This window comes from Rhynchophorus ferrugineus, unplaced genomic scaffold (assembly GCF_030347505.1).
Source record: "Rhynchophorus ferrugineus isolate W39M unplaced genomic scaffold, kcgeb_rfMv2 rfM4, whole genome shotgun sequence".
NCBI classification, from domain to species: domain Eukaryota; kingdom Metazoa; phylum Arthropoda; class Insecta; order Coleoptera; family Curculionidae; genus Rhynchophorus; species Rhynchophorus ferrugineus.
In genome coordinates this window covers 43,146,296-43,165,174 of record NW_027472583.1, presented here as the reverse complement: position 1 = coordinate 43,165,174, position 18,879 = coordinate 43,146,296, and the positions used below count along the sequence as shown (strand labels likewise).

The 18,879-nt window shown below is 32.1% G+C and overlaps 1 protein-coding gene across 1 annotated transcript in view; it reads left to right on the top strand.

Annotated features, from left to right (window-relative positions):
* Positions 1 to 15,603, top strand: part of qsm (Zona pelucida superfamily protein qsm) — a 220,937-nt gene extending 205,334 nt beyond the window's left edge. Inside the window, exons 6-7 of the mRNA XM_076403308.1 lie at positions 7,708 to 7,931; positions 14,734 to 15,603. Coding sequence (XP_076259423.1) covers positions 7,708 to 7,931; positions 14,734 to 14,890 — 381 coding nt within the window. The 3' untranslated portion in view covers positions 14,891 to 15,603. The remainder of the gene's footprint in view (positions 1 to 7,707; positions 7,932 to 14,733) is intronic.
* Positions 15,604 to 18,879: the final 3,276 nt, after the last annotated feature.

The following is an 18,879-nucleotide window of genomic DNA, read 5'->3' as shown; positions in this document are numbered from 1 at the left end:
CAACCATTTGAAATTTATCAAAACAAGTAAAGCACCAAAACAACGTTTGCCGGTTTTTAACCTTTTATCACTAATGTTTCGAAGACTTTTGACAACCAGACAACTTTTGCAGGCTGTTTCGGTTACATGTTCGAACGCATCAAACAGCATTGTGGCATTTTTAACTAGAATAAAATAAGAAAGGAAATATTGTCTGATCTTAATATGAATTTACAAATTGCGGCAGGCAATACATTAAACATCTTGATGACGTGAGTTCACTGTTATTTTGAATAAACTATACATGCAAGCGTCTCATAGTTTATTGCAATTTATAGAAGCACAAAGCCCTGATAGGTCCTAATTATATAAATAAATAACATATTTATCATGAAACCGCACGATAAAATTAGAATTAGTTATTCCGCTGAATTTCCTAGGGACCAAATTAACAAATGCATTTTAATCTTTTAATACAACGCCACCGTTCAACTCAGCGGCCGATTCGAATCGACGTGGAATTTAAAATTGCACGGGAAATTTAATGAAAAATAGTTTATTTATGTCATAGTTCGGACACGAACGGACGATTGAAATTTAATTGTTTACATTCTGTTCGGTTGCCGCTTAATCGTAACGTTCGCTGCCAAATTCAGAACGACCATTAAGCTAAAATTTTAATGAATATTGGCCGGCGGAATATACGCGACGATACAGCCCCATGTCAGCGGAATATTATCGAACGAAATGCCACAACACGCCCTCCGGAAAAATATTTATTCGCTGAAAAAAAGTACGCGTTCATGCTACAGAGAGACTGTATTTGCTTGAACATTACGGCTTGATGCAAGTTATATTGATCATAGTACTGAAAAATAATAATATCTAAAAATAAATGTAGCGATAAATACTGATCATTGATGATATTGAAAATAACAGGTCAATTAAGAAGTCCCCGGCCTACAATAGTAAAACACATTTTTTGGCAAAATTATTTTTTTTATTCGGCATAATTCTCTTCAAGGGTGATACACTTATACTTCGATACCATTTTTGTAGTACGATTTGTTATTTGCTTCAAAATAGGTCTCAGTTTCGGCGATCACCTCTTCATTCGACGAAAATTTCTTCCCAGCGAGCATTCTTTTAAAACCTGAGAACAGGAAATAGCCGCTGGGGGTGTGATCTGGAGAATACGTTGTCTTGTTGAAGCAGTACTTTTTTTTCTTCAAATGCGACTGTTTTTCGGCGATTTCGTCTTTTCGTCCTTCAAACAGTCCAGTAACGCTATGTAATAGTCGCTGTTGATGGTCCTTCCTTTTTCAAGGTAGTCAATGAAAATTTTTCATGCGCATCCCAGAATACAGACACCAAAACCTTGTCAGCCGACTATTGCGTTTTTCCACGCTTTGGAGCGGGTTCATCATGTACAGTCCACTCGGATGACTGTCGATTGGACTTCAGAGTGAAATGATGGAGCCATGTTTCATCCATTGTCACATATCGATGCAAAAACTTGTGTCTATTACGCTTGTTCAAAAGTGAGTTCGCGCGGCACCCACTTTGCACAGAGCTTTCTCATACCCAAATATTCGTGAATGATATGATGTACACGTTCAGTTGATATCTTTAGAGTGTCTGCTATTTCATTCAATTTCAATTTACGGTCATTCATTATCATTTTATGGATTTTTATAATTCTTTCGTCGTTAACAACCTCTTTTCGGCGTCCACTGCATTCACCGTCTTCGGTGGTCATTTCACCAGCTCTAGACTTAGCATACTAATCCTTGATAGTTAATCTTCCTGGAACAGTGTCCGGAAACTCGGCATCAAGCCAAGTTTTTGCTCAACTGTATTTTTTTCCCTCGTAAATATATTATATCATATTTTTTTTCACGATAACAAAAGTTGCTTCACTCAAAATGCTATAATTTACAAAGTAATAATCCGACAGCTGTCAAGTTTATACACGCATCTTTTTAGTATTAGGGCTAACTAAAAAAATATATGGATTTAATATTATATATTATATATATGGATTTTATATTATATCAGTTATCACGCCGGGGACTTTTCAAAAAACCTGTTAATTAATTTCTTTAATTTTAACCTAGTGTTCATCTGAGATAATCAATAACTAATTCTTTTGTTCACTGTTATGGTTTTATTTGTATTTTATATTCATGTCCCATTTATTTTTACCTGTGCTATTTATGAATCCGTATAATAGTCTCAATACCGTATAATCCCAAGCCAGAATCCCAATTCCCAATTGCTTCCCATTAACTTTTATTTTCCCTACATTTTCGCCCCTCTACACACTCTGTCCCAATACAGGAACGCAGGAGCTGCCTGCGGCTCCGCGGTCCGCCCGCACGCCAGCTCGGGACCCAGCAAGTCCTTCGACTGGGAGCATCCCGAACGAGCCACGACTTTGAGCATCACAGACAAACCTTCCCTTTTATTTACTTTCCTACTGCGGGTTTAAGGGCATCACCGCAAACCTATGGAACCTAAAAAGGTGTTTCCACTATTTGCTTATATATCCCCTGCTATTATTTTAGCTAATTTTCAATCGTCGTCATATATCTACTGTTTTGCAATAGAATTATATGCTCGATGAACAATGATTGTGGGAATAAAATAGTCGTCAACGAGTTTATCTGCTGCCTGATGATGAATTAATAATATCGATCAGATCAGATAGTAGGATATACAACTTTTTAATCACTTCTTCATGGATTTAAGATCCTCGTTGGTGGAATTCATATATGCTGATATATGAATATTGTTGAATACTATTGATCGTGCCGATAGAAGAAAACTAGAATAGAAAAAAAATGAAAATGTTTAAAATCTTCTCAAATACATGAAGGTTGTGTTATTAACAGATGTCGGATCTTACGGTATGGCATTTTAAATTTGGCAATTTTATATACTATTGGTATCCTCTTCTTTTGCTAAACCTAATAGACATATTTGTACAAATTTTGTTTTGTAAACTGAACACAAAAGCGACATATATAGGAATTCTTTATGAACCATCGTATTTACCTGATATTGTCTCTTCAAATTATTATTTATTTTAATGAATACACAAGATATTTTTATTTAAAAAATATTGATTACCTTCAGTATATCTCATGTAGTACATAAATGCACGATTATTAAATATCTACTTGTAAATATCAGAAATATCAATCTATGCAAATGTAACCTAAGTGTTAAATTCAATGGGTTTAACACTTCTCTATCTGAAATAACAATTTTCATTTAGTGTTATTGAATTAATCGGCATAAATAGACAGTAGTCATGGAATCTTCAAAATTGTATTTTCGAAGTTCAATAACTTTATTGTTACTGCTGCAGAAGTCCATAACACACTTTTAGAAACTTTTGGTGATGCCGCTTCATCATATCTCAAATGTCGATTTTTGATTCAACGATTTAAATGTGGTGATTTTTGTGTCAATTACAAAACGACTTGGAAAACCAAGAGAGTTCAAAGAAAATGAATTATTAGACTTATTCGACGAAAACCCTTAAAACTGAAATAACAGAAGCTCAAGGCTTTGCAGTTGATGAATTAACTGTTTCCAGACGTTTATCTTACATGAAAAAGACACAAAATATGATGAAAAGGCTACAACATGATGAAACCAGCCGTTTGTCATATGTTTCAACATCCAGATTTCATTGCGTTTCCACAAAAAAAAATAAAGATTTTTCTGTAACGTATTGTGATTAATGAGGAAAACCTGCTACTAGAGCCCCATGTAGAAAAAGTCAACTGTTGTCCAGAAGACCCATCCATAATGATGCAGAAGCCATATTAATTGGCCTAAAGGTTAAGTGGAATATTAATGGCCATAAAGCCTTTCTGTGTGTTGCTGATATTGTGGAATCAGCAATATCAGCTATAATACTATATCTACAATTAACTCATCAGAATCACACCAGAAGATGAATATTCTGATTTGAAAGAAACGCGTACAGAGATGCCCTAGAGTAACGTTCTGGGGCCTATTCTGCATTTGTTCTAAACCAGTGATATATCTAAACTAGATTGAATTAAGAAAACTACATTCAAGGATGATGCGGCACTATTATCAATAGATAAAAACCAAGAAGCTTCTATAAAGAAACTTCAGGTCACTGCAATATATATATATACCTAAACAATGAGGAATAAAATAAAATGAACTCAAGTTTTCGTCCTATCAACTTTACCAACATACGAGGAAATAACTGACCGGTCTTGAACTTAAATAGCACTATTGTAATGCGAATAATGCTAAGTATTTAGTTATGACATTGGATTTTAATTAAAATGTAAGGAAAACATTTAATTTAGCCGAGCTGAAAATATATTGCTATATATAAAGGCTATGTTAGCCTCTTCAAAAAAATCTAAAAACTTAGTATATAATAAGGTCATAAGTAATATATAAGTATTAAATTTACATGGCTATATATTATACAATTGTGAAGTTGAATCACTCACAGCAATATAAATATAAGACAAATTAAAATATTTCAGAATAAAATGTTATGTAATGCCTTCAATTCATCTTGATCTATACACAATGAAGGCATTCATCGGAATTTAGGAACACCTACGATCAAAGATTAAAACCAAAATTTCACCGAGTAACAAAAAGTAAAGCTACATATCCATGAAAACCCAGAGGCCTACAACTACCGGATGGAAAACACATTATTCGCAACCTGAAGTGGACTCAATCCTGAAGAGGAACTTGTATCGTTAGATGAACGATAGTATAGAACTCAGAATGGTGATCCAGGAAATCAGGTTTAATGTTGAATTAAATTTAAGAAAATTATGACAAATTTCAAAAAATTTCAATTTTCAAAGCAAAACGTAATTCTGAAACTGAAAAACAAACATATTTACTAGCATAAAAATGTTATAAACCATCACCTACAGCATGAAAATAAAACCTGATTTACATGTATATATAAGACATACATCGAAACTGTATGAAAAGTAAATTTAATTTGGTTAAACAAACACAAACTAATACAAAACAAATTCATTCTTTTCCGTCGTTCTCTCGACCTGGGGCACAACGAAAAAAAAAAAGAGAAAGTAAAAGAGGTACAAACTTATACTTATTCTGATTCCTCCCGTTTTCCTAACTCTACTTGTCAAATATGTTGGAGACGTTTACATTTCGTTTACGAGTATATTTAGTCTATCCTCTCATATCGTTTTTATATTAAACGCGAAACTACAGAAATAATTGGATTGTTATAATATTTTTAAAAAATAATGTTAGTATCATATATAATATATAATATATATGAGGTTTTATCTGGGCATGACCTACTGAAGACATTCGGTCTTACCCAGCCTGGTTACTGGCGGCGTGACTGGGATGGTTATTCTTTGTCAGATTTCCCACTGTTGCCTCTAAAGATATTTAGAATTACAACCACAAACATAAAGTACATCCATGCCCCAGCAGGATTCGATCTCGCGAGTGTCCTGTCGCCATGACCACTGTACCAACCAAGCCGGCAATTAAATTTTATGAGGATTAACCTAAATTGTATGTAGTGTCAAGTACGATAGTTTTGTCACTATTTGTCATGTGTGATTTTAAAAAAGACAAAAAAGTGTCGATAAACTTTTAGGGTAAATGATGTGGCTCAGTGAATGGAGGTAAAACGAAATGATACAGTGGTGTTTACATTATGTGACCGTTATTTATTGGCAATATAACAAAATGTGAAAAATACAAATGATAAAACGGCAGCGGTGTTACCTGGAGACGAGGCTTGGGCAGTCGATGGTGGCACGTCTAAACCAAACGAGGGTTCAACACTGAATGACCGAAATACCCTTCAATAACATCCCAGATAAACGTCTCGGGGTTGCTGCCAGCTAATCGTTGTCGGGTTCTAGTTGGCGCTGCTGGCACCCCGCCCGTGTTCAACATCTGGGATTATATTTCTGGGTATTTTGTAGACCGTTATTCCACGATGTAAAATTCGACATGCCTCAAGGTCGCTACAAACTTAATACTTTAGACCTGCTTAATCGTAATTGATGCTGTAAGCAATCTTATAAATCAAGATCATCATGTAAATTAGTCGATATCACGGTATGATCGACTAATTTAGTTGGACCCCGCATATCTGAAAAAATGGTTCATGTCGATTCCTGCTGGAGAATGGTGTAAGAGAAAATGGTTCATTAAAAGCAGTCTATAATATGTACATTAGAGATGAATCATTGACTTACATTATATCGCATGACCTTTACGGCACTGGACTGGACTATTGCTTTTTTGAAGCATGGAAACCCTTATATAGCTTGAATATATTCAAACGATGGAAAAATAACTAGCATACGAATTGATTCAATATGTAATTGGAGGTTAATTAACTCTCGCTGCTTTTTTGTCAATCTATCTAATAAGGTCTCCTGTGGTATATTGTAACTGACAATTCAAAATGATCACTGTAAATATATTATTTTACTCTAATACAACATGAAATAAACAATCTGGATAATGACAAACGTTGGAACTTTAATTAAAAAATTAGTCCATCTCTTCTGCTACCGCCTTAGAATAGGAACGTAAATACACCGTGACATGTTAACGATAATCTGGAGTTCAGTTTTACAGTTACACTCGTTTTAACGAAAAAAGCTTTCGCTAAAAAAATAGTGAAATTGAAAAAATTGTGCTTCGTATAGCTCTGCAATATACAATACATTCTGGTTCCCAATGATTAACGGTTATTTACAGACCTCAAAACAATAAATGAAGCTGAAGCCTATTTTCACAACAAAGACAAAACATCTTACAAAAATGATATGTAAAAATTAGAGGAGCACTGGATTGATTTCCATCACTATTGAAGGAAAATATCCAAATAATTATATTTGAATTTTGACCAAAAATTTTTGATTTATTAGTTAGGCTCGGAATTAAGTGATATTTAAAAATGATATTATTTGATTTCTTCAAAGAAGGCAAGTTATATTTTATATTTTTATTTTTACCTAACTTCATCAATATTTTATACTTTACATTTCTTCTTGCTTACTTCTTACTACGTTTTTATACCTGCATTATTTGATCCTTGTTAGTTTATCGTTAAGACTGCAAAGCAGTAACAAATATACAAAAAAGTAAATCAGCTTTGAACATATAAAATATTACGCGCTTGCATATATCTGATCAAAAATGTTCTAGTAAGCAGCAATCAAGTTATATATATAGTTAAAAATATAAATAGTTAAAAAGGAACGAAATTTAGAAAATTCTAAAAAAAAATTTCTGGACTGAATTCAGACCTGTTTAACGTGGGCTCTGCGACAAACCTATCGACTGGTGAAAGGTCAACCTTAATACTATATCAGAACATATCCACTCTTAATTTAAAATCCTTTAATAATAATAAATATAAAAACATAAAAACACATAAATATAATATAACTTAATCGCAAACAAATCATTCATATCGGTGATCAAATAGCTAACAAGATTCGAATCTACATCTATCATCAGTAGTTAATATAGCCATGGCTATTGCAATACCAACCATGCTAAAAAGAAAAAACTTTTATCTCTTATATAATTAATCCAATCACATATTAAATATATTTTTAAAAAAGTTAGTTTTTACTGAAAAATGGTAATTACCAAACTAAATAATAATTACTAATGAATACTATGTGTTTGTTTTAGATCGAATGCAGCGACGGACAGATCGGCTACGGCCGCAGGAAGAGGGAGGTCTCCGCATTGCCCGCCGACCCTAACAAGATTTTCGAGATAACCATCACGTCTTTCATCAAGGTGAACTACGACGGCGATGGCGGTGAGACTTTCGAGGAGATCGTGAAAAACCAAACGAAAATGTACAACAACAAGAAGCTGATAGTCGGCAATCAGTTGTCAGAGGACGTCAGGCAAGTTTTTGCGTTCTTTCGATCCTCCTTCTTCTCCCACCGCGTCAGTCCCTCACCGCGCGATTTTTTGGCAGTCGTCGCCATGTTATTGACAAAGTTTTTGGAAATACCGTGCCAAATAGGGACAGGGGCGCGGGAGGAGGAGGACGAGAAGGAACGAGAGGGTTTGTGCAGGGCGATGACTCGAATTCTGGATATATTAAAAAGGATAAGTTTTTGCCTACTTCGGCGAGATGTTTTATACGAAATGGAAGTTTTATCAAAGAACCGGGTGCGTTCTGTTGAATACCGATGACTTGCTCGAAGAGAGTTAGTCGACAGATCGGTCACTGATTGTCTGAATGGTTTCAATATAGAGAGTAATGTAAGAATTAAAAGAGATAACATTTTTTAAGCTAAAATTGAAATAAAAGACTGTTATTTAATTTAAAAAGATTAATAAATCATAATTTATTGAATTGAAAAGTAACATTGCAAACTGAAAAAATCCGAATGGTTTTCAACAGTTTCCTTTTTCGTTTTTAAGAGATTTATGCTATCCATTTTTACTCTAGCCTCTTCAAAGTTATTTTATATATTTTATATATATCTAAATTTATGACGTCAAAACGTCACAATGTTGCCGCATCAACTCTGAGGCTTAGTTCAGTTAATCTTTGACATACAACAAAATTCTAATCTAAATAAAATAATTGAAAAAATGTTATCAAACATATTTAGTTTATTTTAACATTATAGGACATCTGATGCATATATTATCGAAGGACTTAAAACTACAATTAAAGAACACAGGTATAATATTTTGTAGATTAGAGTTGTTTTATTGTATTTATGTTGAACTCTTTTCCACACCACCCATGAGGTAGAGTTCTAGGCATATTTTTTCTATAGTGGTATCCCCCTGGAGGCCTAATCCATCTATTTAACAATTATATATTAATGTAATGTATTTTACTTTCATTCGACAACATATTTACCTTTTTACGTTTAGTACTTGGTTCTTTCGATGGTGTGTGGTGGTGTTTTGATAAAATTAATCATTGAATTCTTCCTAACGCATTTACCATATCTACAAAATAGTCAGTATTCATTCTCTCCTCATACATTTTAACCTAATGTTCATGTTAAATTCTGAACAATTACAATCATATCGTTGCATGGAAATCTTTCACGCCCTACAAAACCATTTTCTACAGTTATATTCTATTATTTATGTGCATACCTTTAGCTGTTTCCACTAACATCACTCTATCTCACGAATTTCCAGCATTGCACAGTATTATTACGTATCCTGAAAGTTTCCTTTAGTCACTTTCACTTTCCGAGTAACTGTCCAAGTCAATCACTGTCAAAACTGTTAATTTGCAATGTGTATAAAGCATGTTCACGATTCCACCATTTATCAATTACTTCCTTCCTATCGAGTTCATCCAAACCGAAGGTATTATGGTCGACAATGCTTCCTTCTACACTTCCAAACAGTACTTGATGGAATATCCTTCTCGACCAGCATGTCTATTATAATAAGTCGTTGCTACCCCCCATATCCACTCGCTTAGATTGAATATACAGTGATAGGGAGAGAGTCGTATTACTATGTGACCATATTGTTCAGCCACCTGATCCCTTGTACATCTTTTTTCAGGCTTATTTCTAAAAAAGTAATTTACAAGGGACGCAATAAAACATTTCATTTATATTTATCTAGTAGCAATTTGAAATGGTTCATCCTTTAACATGGCTTCTTTAAAACTTATTTTATGTACTTTAAGTCATTCCTTAGTTGCAGCCTTTGTTGATGCACTTCCTAGGATATTATCCATAACAATAACTGATGGTTACTCCAGGTTCTTTGAAAACTGATTTTCAAACCACTGCAAAAACAATTATGGAATACTGCACCAGGAATAAAACTATATTATTTATATTCCTGTTTTCAGAATGAAGTAGTTCTTCATGACGTATAGTTATGTGTGTAATGAGTTATTAATAAATGTTATGACTAACAAAACCTAATCGATAGTTATTCCCACGTTTACCTTTTTCCATCAACTTTTGTTGCCTTTACGCTATATTTATTATCATCTGGCCATGAGTGACCCAATGTACCATTCTAAAATATCCACGTATCATCTACGTATACAAATTCATATAATATTTCTTCCTTGATTTTGTTATGTTTTCAGAAATTGCATTCTTTCAAAAGCAATGTCTGCAAGTTCCATTAAACCCATTCGTGGGTTATCTTTACTTAAATCCTATATTACCCAACAGTATACGAAGGGATATTCAACATCTCTTAAATAGCTGTATATCTTTCAGCTATTTATAGATACTTTTAAGACTAACAATTTTCTCTAAAATAATTGTATTGTATTATGTTTCGATTTAAAAAACTACTTACTGTTTTTATACATTTCGTTTATTTGAATTCTGATACAGCGAACATCAAGCTGATCTTGATTTATCATCCGTTTCTCATAAGGACGGTTTCTTTTTGGTGAATTTAAGGTTATATTGTTTTTTGTTTTTTGAGATATTTTAGAGATCCTGCCCGTACTAATATTCAGTGCAGCTGCAACACCCTAAAAATATATTTCAAGAAAAACCGGGACTCTTTGAAATGTATTAAAACAAAGCCTTAAAACAACGTTTGCAGGTTTATAACCCGTAAATAAAATGTTTTGAATAATTTCGCGTACATTTGACAACCGGACGACTTTGACAGGCTAGCTCGGTTTCACAACTTATCAGACAGCATTCTGTCTCTTTTTAGCTAGAATAAAATGAGAAGGATATTATTGTCTGACTCTGAAACGAATTTAAAATTGCGGCAGACAATACATTAAACATCTTGATGACGTGTATACAAAAAAACTTTGCATAGTCTATAAATATGTTATCTATTAAGGTTTATTTATTATAAACAGTGACAAGCTAATGAAGTGGGGTGTCTCAAAAAATTGCCTTTTTTGATCCGATTACAATATTCGTAGTAATCTGAAACCAAAAGAAGAGAAAATACTTAATCTAGAGGGAATCAGCTAGCCTACAAAGTAAGATATTTTTTTCATCATATTACAGCTGTTCGAAAAAAAAAAGGTTCACAATTTTTTGACATTTATATGCTTTGTAACAATAGTAAAAGTTCAAATTTTGTTATAAAGGATAGATAGAGATGTATAGAAAAAAATCACACTAAAATTCAAGTAAATCGATTAAGTCGATCTTAAGATATTATATCAACCGTCTCTAAAAAGTAGTTTTTAGAAAAATATGTTTAAAGTTTCGGGTAAAATTACGTGCAGTCTAAGCCTTGATAATAATACTTTTAACAGTGAACACAGGCTTCTAAGCCAATTGTTATGTTCATGAGGGTCATCATTTTTGAAATTGGAATGAAGGCTTCATTAAAAATGTAAACTTCTTGAATAATGGCAATTTCAATCCTGTATGTTCCAATATGTATAGGATTAGGTGTAAAAGTCCATATCAATGAATTGAGGAATTCATTATTATTTTGGGTTTCCGAAAATAACGTAAAATTTGAAAAGTCCTCTTAAGATACCCCCTTGTTTTGTTTTGTTGCTTGTACTTGTTTGGCTAAGGGGGAAGAAAAAAAACTTTGTTTTTTCACCACACTTAGAAGATATTTTGAGAAATAATAAAAGAACACTTTCCTTTATTAAGATCTGCTTTGCATTGTTAGTGTTTTGTTGATCAAAGCTGTATGAACTGCAAATTCTCTAAATATTATACATTGATATTGTTTTTTCATCTTTCTTTTAATTGCTTATATTTATTTTTATAATATTTCCACTTTATGAAACATTTATCCAGTAAAGCTGCTACAATAAATATTTATCAAATCAAGAAAAAAATCCTATAGCTGTTATCTGGCAAGATGGATAGAGCCATATTTAAAGAACATTGTTGGTTTAATATTTAGTACTTCCTTACCATTTCAACGCCTTACATTAGGAAAAATACCAGCAAAGCTATACTGCCTCTATTGGAACAACCAGTAATCAGAAGATTCTATGTCTAGTGAGTACGCACGTCAAACCTTCCCACAACTCTTGCAATAACTCTTAATTCACCAAATGCTGTCTGAAGGTTCGTTGAAAATTTGCGCTAGGTTTTTGTCAAACAGGTCTGGCAATACATTCAGGGTGCTATTCGTTACTGACATCAAAATCGCCGTTTTTGAATGGATGGAATCAAATTCGACAATTAGGCACGGCAAAACAACAAAAGAACACCATAAATTCTAAAAGTGTAGATTTCTTCAAATCAAACAGCAATATTAATTAAGTCTAAAGGGCGATTTTGATGATTTCATGAGTTCGACATGAAACTGTCTACAAATTATATATAAAGTAAGAAAGATTTTCAGGAGTGAACGTGGGAGAAATAAACGCGGGTCATTTATTCAAGGTCTACGATTATTTCCCGATAATACGATTATTACACTATTAATTACGCAGAGAACGTTTAACAATTCAACTATTCCAATGTAGACTAAGGCATTTAAGACTTCCAAAAATACTATGGGCAATATCTCGACTGTTCAAAAACAGCAACCATGATTCAGCGTGGTATTCACTATGATCATGTGAGAGCACGATGTTCGTGAGTCGTCAACAATTTCAAGTTTTATTTTCAATATTATTGTATTTTTAACTAAAATAATTGAATCGTTTTAAGATATGATATAGCTTGCCATATAATATGCATGCCATATAATATTGTTTGAATATAAATAAGATATTATAATAGCCAATAAATAACTAAAACCGCACAGCTATAAGGTACTTAAGAAAAATAACTTAAATTTATTATATAGAGTGGGCCATCTGTTGGTTCATTTTTCATTACCCTATTGATACTACAACGATTCATTTTTTTAAATAATTGAAATAAAATAAGTTTATTTAGTAGATTACTAAATTTTGCAGCATATTGTGAATTAATCGTGATTGTATTGTATTTCAGAAATAGCTTGATGTATATTATAAAGTATCTGAAGTGTTTGTGATTTATTGGAATGACGTAGGTACTTCTCATAAAAATACAGCTGTGCTGGCCAATTAATATCTTTAACTTTTTCTCTTAAATTACTCAATCTACTGATAAAAAGATTACTACACCTATTGAGTGAAATATTCATTATTGAAATAGTATTAATTTCTGTAGCTTTTCTATTGGAACTACATTTAGTTTTGAAATTGAAGCCTAAGTAGTGGCTCAAGACAATGCTCGTCCACAATGTTGGTCAACATATTTAATCCTAACTTGAAACCATAAAATGGGACAGCTTAAATCACCCGACATATTCTCTAGACATTATTCATTGGGATTTGGAACCTTCTGGACAAATTATATTCTGGTCAATAACACACGCTATGATAATTTTACGTTCTTCAGTCGTTTCATTCTTTTAAAGACAGCAAATTTTAAGATGAACCGTATTCAAATTAAATTAATTAAAGATAGGCCAAAGTTGTGTATAGTAACTTTACTTTTAATACAGTATAACATCTATTAATTTAATAAAAATAGTATAATAATTAAACGATTTCAAATTTGTTCCTCGAAATACTCTTTGCAAAAAGATATTTTTATCTAGAAGACATCATCATTATCATAAATGCCTAGCCGGCGATCGGAGAGAGTGTCTACTTCTCAACTAATATACTGCTGTTGGTGTTGCATAACTTTGCATGTTCTTCACCTTTGGCCTCGGGGAATTTTACTCAATTTACTCTCTATGATTATGATCAATCATCCGACAAATATGTTCAAACCATTGCAATTTTCTCCTTTGGATTTCTTCGAATCGAGTTGGCAATCGGTCATAATATTTCTGTAATTGTAACGACTGTAATCTGTGTTTTGTATTGATTGCAATTTGCTGATGCAAACATGTAGAATTTGCCATAAGTATTACATAAAGGACCTCAAGCAAGCAGATATCAAAACAATAGAGAAGAGAGCAATACAGAAGGATTGGCAAGATAAGCATTGGAAAGTGATCCATTTGAATTTTGGTTGTAATATTTCATCTCTTCCTCGCCCATCATTTTGGAGAATCAAAATCTCCCACCTTCTTTTCCTGTATTGCTGATCCCAACTACTTCAACCATTGCACTTGCTTTAACAGTATCCCATTTACATTTGCAATAACAGGCGATCCGTCTATCGATATTTTAATTTTTTCCCATTAATTATCAAGTAATATGGTCCTACAATATCTATATCAGCGAATATGGCGCTATACCAAGGAACATTGGATTGGTTGAAAATTTAAATCATCATATTGAACACCAAGTCTGTTTATAAATTCATTTCACATAATTGCATCCACTACTATGTCAAAAATCAATAGAAGAAAGGACAATCCTTGGAGAACACCGGCTCAGATCCAAAATGAATTTCAGGAATCATTTCGCACTCTCACGCAGTCTGGAGCCATCGTAAATTGCCTAAATATGGTCTACAAGACAACATTTATGTCTTCATAATTAATTATTTAATGACTTTGTATTGACCAGAATTATATCGTAAAGTTAAAAAATGAGCACATGAAGCTAATACAAACTAATTACCTATTTGGCGATGATAGAAATTCAAAATGATTAAAAAATACAGAGCCATTAACAGAGAGACAATATTCCTAAGAGTTATAAGTCTTAACTACACCGTTAAAATGTCAATATACGAAATATTTATTAGAAAATTGCTATTATTCTTCTATATATGTATAGAATAAAATAATTAAATTATATCTATCTTCTTCCAGATATTACAAGACCATGAACGATGAACCTCATCTAGTACAAGAACTCAAAGAAGAACAGAAGTACACATCGATAGTAGCCGAGAACTCCTCTGCAAAGCAACTCCCCATTGTACCCGTTATTATAATTGCCGCCCTTATAAAATTACTACTCCAATAAGCAATTAATTATGCGCGTGTAATAACAACGAAACTAGAAACAATTAACAATAATGCCATGACCTAAAAAATTGATCTAAAAAACAACAACACTCTCAAATACGGTTTTATATTTTTTAATCTTCCATTGCTTGGTAAATTTTTGGGATAAAATACAATAATTTTTTGCCAGAATGATATTGTATTTTGTACATATTATCTCAAGTTTTTGTGTATTTATTTTTGTTTTTTTTTTGTATATACGTCTGTGATAATATATAATACCGAATGTTTGAGGAAAATCTACATGAAAATGGATTAATGAGTAATAGCAACGAAGCATGTCAAACATTCTGTACATACTGCAGTGTTTTTTTTTCTTTATCTCAAAAAAATATGACGTTTTTTATATATATATTATCGTCTGCTTTTTTATAACTCTTACTTTACTACTAATATCGCCTTAGTTAGTCCTCTTAACTTGTATAAAGTTAAATTTATAATAATTAGATTTTAATTATTTTTTAATGGATTTTCGCTTTAAATATATCCAGTTCTACTCGACCAGTTAAGTTTAATTATGGAACAATGTAAATAACAACAGGAATCCAACGAAGAATCCTCAGTTTTATTATCACTTATTCTAATTTTTAAAGTAAAATAGTTTAACTAGTCTGATTATGTAACTTCCAATTATGTTTCGACAATTTTAATAAAATAAAAGTTTCTAACAAATCTTGTCATATTTTATTTCGAGAGCGAGGCGATAATATGTTATGTTTACTAATATTTACTACACATTTTGTACTTCGCTTTATTAAATGTTTTTAGCCCGTCTTTAGGAAAACTGTTAAAATACAATTTAGCAGGGATGTTAATATCCTTCTTCATATGTAATATAATGAGAGTATAGAACATATTTTATGACTATTTATATTTTCATCTAACTACTAGATAATTACCATTGCTACATGAGATCATGCGAAATAATATAACTGATTTTATTACTTTCTTGGGACCTTAATAAATTCAATGGGCAAGAAAATCAATACTCCATTTAATGATGATTGTCTTCTTCGTTTCATTATTACATAGTAAAAACAAAGCATGCTGAATGCTGGTATTGAAGAATCCACTATTAGATTGCAGTTCAGACGTAATTGAATTTGTGGCTGAGAAAATCGTACATCTTATATATACATATGATTAATGTAAGCTCTAATTACTGTGATTTTTTGAATTTTAGCAAGCATAACTTTTTCTTGGTGATATTGGCGAATCAAAAAAAGCTCCTTAATTTCAGGACCAGCAAATTTTATTTTATAACTAACAAACAATGATTCAGAAGACAATTTCTAAACGACAGAACAACTAAAATAGAAAGTGAAAATTTTAATGGGGCTCATTCAAAGAGCAGAGTATTAAAGTGATTATCATGATGAAATAATATTAAACTGACCGCACACATAACTAAATGTGCAAAACTATTAAAAGTAGATACCAGACCTAGTAACAGTAGTGACAACAAACTAGAAATACGGCAGATAACAACACAAAATTGATACTGAACAATAAGATAAAAAAATTCCAAAAGCTGAATGAGGAATCCATTATTTTTTATCTATAAATTGAGAAATATATACGATGTTTTAATCCCGTACCTACCTTTCTTGTGTATTAATCCATTTACAACAGAACAGTAATAATAAATTAATTTGTTAATTAAGATTGTACGAGGCATATATAATGTAAGATGAAATTAATTTAAAAGAAATATCTATAGGGTCTATCGGCATATAAAGAGTCGGACTTTGCAATCTATCTAATTAATGGAGAAGCATATGTCTCGAAAAGCTATATTAAAGCTCACCAATCTATTTAAAGTAGCCTTTACACCAAACATGTACATGCACAGCATCACGCCGAGAGTTAAACAACTGAAAGGATGTCAAATATCACACGTATTTCTTTATACACAATTGTATTGAAACTATTTGAACAAATAAACTATTAACACAAAAGAATAAGGCCCATAGTTTTAATTCAAACAAACACCTTGAACAATCGGCTCCGAAGATTAAAGTTCTTAAGGAATAAAAAGTTACGAAAGCAAGAGATATTAAGTTCCTATATTTCGAAGAGTCTTCTGAAAAAATATAAGAGGATGAATATTTTATATTGAAGTAATTGCAACGTTGCACAAAGATAACGTTCTGGAAACTATCCTCTATGTTCTTTATACATCTATATACTATATATGCTCTTCATATATAAAGGGGAGAAGATTGCAACAGACCAATCGCGAATGATATGAACCAAGAACTGTCTATAAAAAGACTCCAGGCAGTTAGTGATTAAATAATAGACTGAACTAAACAATAAACTGATCTGACTGAATGAATTGTTGTAAACAGCTATATTGGCTTCGTGCAAAAGAATCCAAAATATCAGTACGATTAGATACAACATGATTATGATTTTGATGATTTGCCAATTGCTAAAACTGACATGATTATACGGTATGCAACTGTGGAGTTTCACACGAGGCAGCAAAAATATTTAAATATTTCATAACAAGTGTTGCGTAACGCAGTGAACGCACATTCGACGTAATTAATGACATGGAGATCCAGAAATCACTACAATCAAAGATGACATGAAAAGATTCGCCAGGAAACACATCTTCATGAAAACTTTGAAACGCTGACGCTACTGAATGGACAACATATAGTTCATAGAGCGAATAACACGAAGCTCTGGGAACGGAATGAAATTGGTGTAAATAATTAATTGATGTTAGAATTGTGAAGGATAACAGTTCTAATCTCAGCACATTTTCCTCAAACATATCCCAATGTAATCGACTTAGTTGTGCATTTGTTTCTGCATTCCAAAAATGTTTCTTAGATCAAGGAGTATCAACACAATAGTATTAAACTTTTGCCTTTACCCCGTGTAGTTACAAAGTATTCGTGGATAACACGCCTAAGAAATGGAAGTAGCTTTTAATGTACCCAAAAATACGCAGAATTCCTAGTAACAGCAAATTAGAGGCAGATTTGGAGATAGAAGTTAGAGTTAATTAATATAATTTAAAAAGAATATTTTATTCAATATAGAAAGTTGATATTATATTAGACTAACAAGCAGTTGTAATTAGAAGCTGTGAGGATTTCAGCAAACTGAATGTTTCATTAAACATTGAAAAAAACATCGATGTATAGAACCATATTTTTCGTATATGTCCCTGTTTAGTATAGCTAAATATTTTCCGGGTTTTTTGAATACTAAACCGTAATATAGTGCTTCTTAGTATGGTCAACGTTAGCATATATGGAATACTTGCAAAAGGAGTATATGTACGTCATATGTTGGTTGTTGAAGACAGTTTATTACTTGATGGAATCGATTTGTAGGAACAAATATAGTAATTATGGATTTAGTTTTTGAAATTATACTTCGTACAGAATTTTCGTTACTATCCTCTATTTTTTAACAATGCTAGGAGTTGCTTGATCTTCTTATTTAGCTTTCTTCGCAACTACTATCTTGATGACAGCATTACACTAATCAATATATTTTGAGCTCATTGTCAAATTCTAACACGTTTCTTTCTTATTGAAAATATGTGAGATGGTGAGGTACAGTATAATATATTTACAATATTCTCAATCGAAACAAGCATATATTAATATATTAATATATCAATATTAATAGAAGGGTTGCCTTTTATATTTCGTGATTTGGACACTTTTACATTACATTATTATTATAAGTAATCAGAAAGTATTCTTTGTCGAATCCAGATTATATATAGTATAACCTAACATAATGACTTCCTGACTGCTTAAAATTAGAAAGAAATTGATATTAAATGCCAAATCAATGCACTGATAATCATAATCACTTTGTTAAACTCCTCAGATTGAAAAGAAAGCAATCTCAATGTATCTCAACATTAGTGCACAACTATTACAAAACAATTATTATTCTATCGAAAAAATAAATGGA